The sequence below is a fragment of the Prunus avium genome, chromosome 1 (assembly GCF_965620075.1).
Source record: "Prunus avium chromosome 1, drPruAviu1.hap1.1, whole genome shotgun sequence".
NCBI lineage: Eukaryota > Viridiplantae > Streptophyta > Magnoliopsida > Rosales > Rosaceae > Prunus > Prunus avium.
This window is the reverse complement of record NC_142284.1, coordinates 42701581-42710210: the sequence shown is the minus strand read 5'-3', so window position 1 is coordinate 42710210 and position 8630 is coordinate 42701581. Positions and strand designations below refer to the sequence as shown.

General features: G+C 40.8%; 1 protein-coding gene across 1 annotated transcript; it reads left to right on the top strand.

Annotated features, from left to right (window-relative positions):
- Positions 1-607: 607 nt before the first annotated feature.
- On the top strand, positions 608-2552 carry LOC110757702 (uncharacterized). The gene has a single exon (XM_021959400.2). It carries the CDS (start codon positions 620-622, stop codon positions 1346-1348), a length of 729 nt encoding a protein of 242 aa, XP_021815092.2. The 5' UTR covers positions 608-619; the 3' UTR covers positions 1349-2552.
- The last annotated feature ends 6078 nt before the right edge of the window (positions 2553-8630 follow it).

The following is an 8630-nucleotide window of genomic DNA, read 5'->3' as shown; positions in this document are numbered from 1 at the left end:
AAGATAATAGATCTAGATGTGAAATGTATATTGAAGTAATTACAACTCGAGAAATTTATAATAAAACTTATTTCTTGCCTTGAATTTATAAATACTAAAATCTTTAAATTGAAGAAAAAAAAATCCAAAAAGAGTCGGTTGTAACAATTTTTTTTAATTTGAATAATACGTGAAATATCACTATTATCCTTGTATTATAATTTTTTAAACGAAAAAAAAAAAATATATATATATATATATATATAATAATGGCATTGTTGTAATTTTAAAGTTTTTCAAGGCTTTTATGTATATATATTCAGTCAATTTGAAAAGTCAAATGAGTTTTTTCTAAGATTTTGGGTATTGTCGAGTTTTTCAATATCTTAGACCCCACACTATTTATGGGATCCAAACATAATGTTAGCAGTTTAGGTAAGCAAGAAAAGTGATGGGCCAAGACAAGGTTAGTCGGTCGGTCGGTGACCCTTCTGAATACCGTTGAGAAAAGTAAGTGAAGGAAATTAAGGAAGATTCAATGTTCACACCCCATGATGACCTGCAGCATGTTAATTAGTGGGATCAATTGAGTCACCATTTCTCTTCACTCTGAAACTTTTGAGAAAAATAATGGCTCCCCATGTTTCTTGTGTTCTCTTTGCCTCATTATAAAAGGAAAAGAGACACAAAACATTGCATGCACTTGAAAGGGAACACTAAAACGTCTATGCAATATGCTGGTGTTCCCTTATTAATTTCCATGACTTCTCCAAGCTCTCCACCATTATTTTCCCTTGTCACAACAATCAAGCTTGCATTCTATAATGTACTGTCCTGTTTCTGGCCTCGTTCAGAGGCTCCACCAGTGAGAACCCTGGCTTGTTCCACAAGAATAATGAGTTACAGGGTGCTCGAAAGCCGATGGAGCTGGTCTGGTCATCAAGCAGTGGATTGCTTACCAATTTATCTCCATGGTTGTCAAATTGAGGTGCAAAGTTACCAATCAAAGGCTCCACTTAGCTTGGGGAAGACAGTCCTCGGTCTCACATTCCAGGCCATTGTTGGCTTGACTCTTGCATCTAATCCAGGCCAACCTGATCAGGATCAGGATCAGCCACATTTGCTGGCCTTGCATATGGTTGGAGTGGCTATGGTGATTGCTTTTGCAGCTTGTTTCTCTGCCATTTTTCTAACGCGTGCCTATCCAAGGGCTGCAAGCCTCATTGAAAATTTTGGGTCTGTTTCTGCTGCGCTGGGGTTTTTCCTAATGACAAGTATTTTCCTCTCAAGTATCTTCATATGGATTTGCTGGCTAGCGTGTGCTTTTTCCTTGCTAGCATTTACCTTAGCCTTAACCCTTAAGTCTTAACTACTTACATAGTTTAGTACTGTTTAGTCGTGTATAGTAAACTGCCATTGTTTGATACCAAAAAGGAAAAAATCCCAAAAAAACCAAAAAGTCCAAAAACCCAAAACCCAAATTTTTTTAATTCCACCTGTGACATTCAACAAACCAGCCATTACTCTGTTTAGATTACTATTTACTCCGTATTTATTCTAAATTAAGTATCGGAGAGCCTTCGGCCGGTGTCACACCGGTGCCAAAGGGCTTACCGACCGTTCCTTGTCTTGCAGATTGTTTGCTCTCCCGAAGCTCATTCAAGGCCGAAGGTGACAACATCACTAAGTTGGGCCTAGAAGTGTTGAACCAGTTTTGAGCATCAACACCTTAGCCTTAACCCTTAAGTCTTAACTACTAGATAGTTTAGTATTGTGTAGTAGTGTATGGTAAACTGCCATCGTTTGAAACCACAAAAGAAAAAATCCCAAAAAAACAAAAAAGTCCAAAACCCAAAAAAAAAAAAATATTTGGCTCAGCCAAAAATTTTAACTCCGCCTGTGTCATTTTTTGTACTTTACACAGCCGGTCCCAAGCCCGGACAAAAAGGAGGAGGGTTTCTGATACACAGCCAACTGAGTAAGGATGTAACTTTGAATGAAATTTTTATATATGGTGAAATTTGTCCATATTGCTTTCTATAAATGAAATTTTATTCCCTGGTTTGCTTTGGAGAGCGAGCGAGCATATTCTGCCTTTTATTCGTTAGAGAGCCATTTCATTAGAAAACATTACACCCTTGGAATAACTTGAGCAAAGAATTAATAAGAATTGTATCAGCGTTGAGGGGTTGGGGCAAAGAATGGGAAAAATAGAAAGGAGGAAAATTGACCAAAAAGAAAAAGGAGTCAATAGGTCCCGAGCTTTTTGACCCCTACCAAAGCAAAGAATATCTGTTCAGTTCATGCTAAAATGGAGCCATGAACTTATTTGGAACAAGGACATATGGAAACGTCTATGAGAAGAATCACCCATTTCTCTAGAATTCTCTTTCCCTTCTTATATAATGAAAATGGAGAGAAGCTCCGAGTGTGTTTCTTTTTGTTTGTTTTGTTCTTTTGGTGGTTTGGTTTCCTGTTCTTTTTTTTTAGTTCTTTGGTTTGTTTTTGTCTGTCCTGTTTGTGTGGTTGGGTTTGGCTCCCCTTTGGGCCTTTGCCGGTTGGCTTATATGATATCTTTGTTGACCAAAAAAAAAAAAAAAACAAGTCTTTACGTGTATTTTTGTGTCATGCCATTTAATTTACATCCAAGGCCTTCAAATGATCCACCATTTCCGTTCCCCACAGCAATCAAGCTGGCTTTCCGCCATGCTTGTATGGTTTTATCTCGATTAATACCAGCTGTTTCACCGAACTTGTGTTCCATCATAAGAGTAAGGTGTCTCACCGTATCACAGAGGAGGTCCAGAGCATTAGATGACCTACCTGTTTACATAAGTGCAATTGATATGGAAATGCAAAATAGCCCAGCCCCCACAACCCCAGCCTTCTTTGCCACTCAATTGATATTGTGCAGTTGAGTCTTCTTTGCCACAACCCCAGCCTTCTCATTCATCTAATAACTCTTCTTCTGCATGGTCAAGTCCATCCTCCACTTCTTCATCTTCTGTCTTGCCTAGCGTACATGATGATCCGATGCTCCCAATTTTCACAGATGCACAGTTAGAGGTGATCCTTCCTCTTGCAGCTTCATCTTCACTGCTGCATTGTGCACCACAGTCTCCTACGCAGCTACACACTGCAAGATCTATGAACACTCATCCTATGGAAACTCGATCCAAAGCTGGTATTGTACAACCTAAGCTATTTCCAGAGTTCTCTAGTTTCCATACGCAGCTAGCTACCATTACGGAACCAGATACTCCCTCTCATTTTAGACAAGCTATTGGTCACCAGCCTGACAACAAGTCATGACCGAAGAAATTCAAGCTCTTGATCAACAAGGAACCTGGACTCTTGTTCCTCCTCCTACAGATACGAACATTGTGGGCTGTAAATGGATTTTTAAAATCAAAAGGCATGCGGATGGCACTATCTCTCGCTATAAAGCCAGATTGGTAGCTCAGGGATTCAGTCAAGAATATGGATTGGATTATGACGAAACCTTCGGTCCAGTGGTATGCCTTACAACAGTACGACTCATTCTTAGTTTGGCTGTCAATTTTCAGTGGGAATTACGGCAGTTAGATGTGAAAAATGCTTTCCTTCACGATGACCTTCAAGAAGAGGTGTTTATGAAGCAACCTCAGGGATTTGTCGACTCTCAATATCCTGATTACATGTGTAAGCTTCAGAAATCCTTTACGGACTGAAACAAGCGCCTCGTGCATGGAATGCTAAATTTACAAGCTATTTACCTACCTTAGGGTTCTCAGTTTCACACTATGATCCCAGCTTGTTTGTGAAGAAAACTGCCTCTGATGTTGTCATCTTATTACTCTATGTCGACGACATCATAATCTCAGGTTCCAATCCAACTTTAGTGACCTCTGTTATTCAAGCACTTGGCGAAGTGTTTGAACTTAAAGATTTGGGAAAGCTCAAATACTTCCTCAGTCTTGAGGTGCAATATCAGCTCGGGGGTAAGGTCTTTGTTAATCAGGCCAAATATGCTCGAGACCTCATAAAAAAGGCATCTATGGATACATGTAAGCCTTGTAGCACCCCTTCTAAACCTCACCGCCAGGTCTTAAAGGATGAAGGTATCCCTCTTTCCGATCCTACACTCTTTCGAAGCATTGTAGGTGCTTTGCAATAATTAACGTTCATGAGACCAGACATTGCTTTTGCTGTCAACACAGTCTGTCAATTTATGCGTAGTCCTATAGATATTCACTTTAGCCTCATTAAACGAATCATCAGGTACTTGCAAGGAACATTGCATTTTAGTGTTACTTTTACTCCAAGATCCATGGTCTTATTTGGCTATTGTCATGCGGATTGGGCTGGCGACCCCAATACACAGGGTATGTTGTTTTTCTTGATTCCAATCTGATATCTTGGTCCTCCAAGAATCAAGCATCTGTCTCTCGCAGCTCTAAAGAAGCGTAAATATCGAGCTCTTGCTCACTGTGCTGCAGATATCTCTGTTCCCACGGATGAACAAGTTGCTGACATTCTGACCAAAGGTCTTCACAGCCCGATATTCACTAAACATCGCTCCAATCTTAGCCTTGGTTCTCCCCCAGCTGAGCTTGAGGAGGGGGGGGGGGGGGGGGGGGCGGTGTTAATAGTTTTTTTGCTGAGGTGTGTTGAATGAGCTGGAGTGGTCACGTGCCTCTCAGTATATAACACGTGAGTGTTAGTTAGGCTACTTAGAGGAGAAGAAAGTCAGTTAGGCCCTGTTTGGGATTGCTTTTTTTCGTCAAAAACCTGCTTCACTTTAAAGTTAAGCAGTTTAAGGTGTTTGGTAAAAATAAAATATCCCGATTATTTTAAAAGCAATGGCCTTTTGACAGCAGCTTTTAAAAGCAGACTCTGGGTTGCTTTTCAAAGCTGCTTTCAAAAGAAGCTGAGATGAACATTTAATGAATTTGTTTAATTCCCAAAATACCATCATTCATTTTTAAAAATGACACCACCTCCACTTCCACATCCAACTCCACCAATTGCACCACCACATTCATTATCTCCACAACCACCGCCACCACCACCACCACCACATCCTCCACCACCACCACCACCACCACTGCCACCACCTTCTCCACCTCCACCACCACCATCACCACAACCACCACCTCCTTCAAAACCTCTACATCCACCACCACCTCCACAACCAGCACCACCACCACCACCATGCTGCCACTACCACCACCACCTCCACCACCGCCATCCCCACCACCACCACTACCACAACAACCAACTCCACTTTCATCACCACCTCCACTTCCACATCCAACTCCACCACTTGCACCACAACCACCACTAGCACAACAACCAACTCCACCTTCATCACCACCTCCACTTCCACATCCAACTTCACCACTTGCACCACCACATTCACTACCTCCACAACCACCGCCACCACCACCACCACATCCTCCTCCTCCACCTCCTCCACCACCACCACCTCTCCACCTCCACCTCCACCTCCACCACCACCACAACCACCACCTCCTCCAAAATCTCCACATCCACCACCACCTCCACAACCAACACTACCACCACCACCATATGCCACTACCACCACCACCACCACCACCTCCACAATCGCCATCCTCACCACCACTACTACCACAACAACCAACTCCACCTTCATCACCACCACCACCTCCACTCCATCAGTACCACTACCACCACATGATTAGTACATAGCACTTTTAACATCCTGTCTATTTTAGTCATTATTAACAGTTACAACAATTTTATATTAAAATTTACCAAACGGTTTTGACACTGCTTTTTGTACTAACAGCACTTTAAAAATATTGTTTACCAAACATGGAGCTGCTTTACTTTACAGCTAATTATTTTTAAAGCACAGCAGAAGCAACTTTGTTTAAAAGTGACAGCAATCCCAAACTAGGCCTTAGTTATATAAAGACGAGCTTAGGCTTTGCTTAAGCTAAGAGAGATTGTAACATATTTTGGATAATAGAAATATACAGAGCTCTTTTCTCTCTCTCTCTCTCTCTCTCTCTCTCTCTCTCTCTCTCTCTCTCTCTCTCTCTCTCTCTCTCTCTCTCTCTAAAACCAAAACCTAGATTTCTTTTCACCATGGTTAACAGCTTTGACCTTGGCTACACAAAACTCATTGTCTTCGGGGCAAGCTCAAGAGCAGCCTCCTCTGCTTAACCTGAAGATCGCTAAGGTATCCTTCGTTATTGCTTTTGCAGCTTCTTTTACTGGGATATTTCTGCAGCATGCCAGTCCAAGGGCTGCAAAGATTGTTGAGATAATTGGATCTTTTTTTAACTGCAATGGGGTTCTTTGTGATGACCAGTCTGTTCCTCTCAAGGAAGTACTTCACATGGATCAATTGGCTTGCTTGTGCATTTTCCATGCTAGCCTCCATTACAGCATTATTTAGATGATTTTATAAGCTGCAAAACCTCCACAATGGTGATTTTGTGGAGGCTTGCGGCTTATGTACACAATTTAATGGCACCTCTGATATTTCTGTCATGGTAACTCAACTATGACAGGGTTGAGTACAATCTCTCCAGTTTACTTTATACACGTTAATCCAATAGAAAGCAACCACTTTGACCCTTACAATTGGTCATAGCAGTTGTGACATGATAACTCTGCCTGTATTGTGTCTCAAGTCCGATCTTTTACACAGCCGGTCCCAAGCCCGGATGAAAGAGGAGGGTCATGTCACACAAATACCATTGGAGCTGAATTACATATCAAAATTCGGATCGAGCTCACTTCAAAATGTAAGTCATCATACTTCAAAATTTGAGTACTTCAACAACAATTATATCCAAGCTAGATAAATCCTTTGTTAGTTCTTTTTTATTAAGTTGATCTTCATACATGAAAATGCAGTCAATTATCTTACGCAGCTAGAAGCTTGAGACTATTTTCTTGCATATGTTCTTGCAATTTTGCAAACCAAGAGCAAATTGTTCGCTAATTATTTTGCCTTAGTTTGCATTGCTGCTTGATGCAGATGGCTGTGCAGCAGCTGAAAGGTTCTCATGAATGCTTGAGCCCAAGGAACCATTTCTTTCTAGAGTTCATTCATCTAGAGTTTGTTTAGCTACCAAAAAGATGTTTGGGGCAGTCTTCCATTTCCTTTGGCCTAGAAGATGTTGAACATATAAGAAGAGTTAAATTTCTGGCATACTTGCTCTGTTATTACGCATTGTATTTGAGAGGATGCCCTGTTTTTCCCCTTTATGATTTTCATTTCTCTGTTATTTCCGGAAGCTGATGCTCAAATGTACACCACTCAATTCTTATAAATCTTGTCAGCTTTTTAAGATACAGAGTGATCCAACCATTGCTTGAAATTAAGGCACGAAAGAAAGAAAGAACGATGGATTTTATTCCTTAAAAGAAAGATTACAGCCTTATCAACCACCGTACTAATTTGAAATTGCACCTAGCTTTATTAGTTTTTTAGCTAGGAGATCAAACAAAGTTACTTATAACAAATATAGCTATGACTATGCATGGCTTCATCAACACGAGTTTATGAATTTGCATTGTCCATTCTCGCTAACACTCCCCCTCAAGTTGGAGCAAAGACGTCACACATACCCAACTTGTCAAGCGAGTTGAGAAAGATACTTGTAGAAATAGCTTTCGTAAGAACATCGGCTAACTGGTACTCAGAACGGATGAACGGAAAGGAAACAATCTCCGCATCCAACTTTTCTCTAATGAAATTTCGATCAACTTCCACATGCTTTGTACGATCATGTTGTACAGGGTTATGAGCAATTGCAATCGCAGCCATATTGTCACAATATAAATCCATGGGTTTCTTAGGCCCAAAACCAAGGTCTCTCAACAATCTCCTTAACCATAGTAATTCAGATACACTATGGGTCATTCCCCGATACTCGTCCTCAGCACTAGATCGAGACACCACCTTTTGTTTCTTGCTCCTCCACGTAACAAGATTGCCACCAACAAACATAAAATACCCAGATGTCGAGCGCCTATCTGTAGCTGAACCAGCCCAATCAGTATCTGTGTACCCTTCCACATCTGTATGACCATACTTGGAAAACATTAACCCCTTGCCAGGAGTCCCTTTGATGTATCTCAAAATACGTGTCACGGCACCCATATGATCTTCACTAGGTGAGTGCATAAACTGACTCACTACACTTACTGTATACACAATATCAGGATGTGTATGAGCCAAATAAATTAATTTTCCCACAAGCCTTTGACAGCGCTCCTTATCAGTAGGAGCTTGATCATGATACAACCCCAACTTGTGATTCTGTTCACTTGGAGTATCAATGGGTTTACAATCCAACATTCCAGTTTCTGCAAGCAAGTCCAAAACATACTTTCTTTGGGACAGAAAAATACCATGCTTAGATCTGGCAACTTCAATCACAAGAAAGTATTTCAAGTCACCTAATGATTTCATCTCAAATTCAGACGCAAGATATTTCTGAAGACTCTGTATTTCTACCTGATCATCTCCAGTTACAATCATATCATCAACATAAATTATTAAAGCTGTCAATTTACCTCTGCGATGTTTCAGAAACAAAGTATGATCGGAGTTACTTTGTACATACCCAGATTTCCTCATAGCTGTAGCAAACCTCCTGAACCAAGCT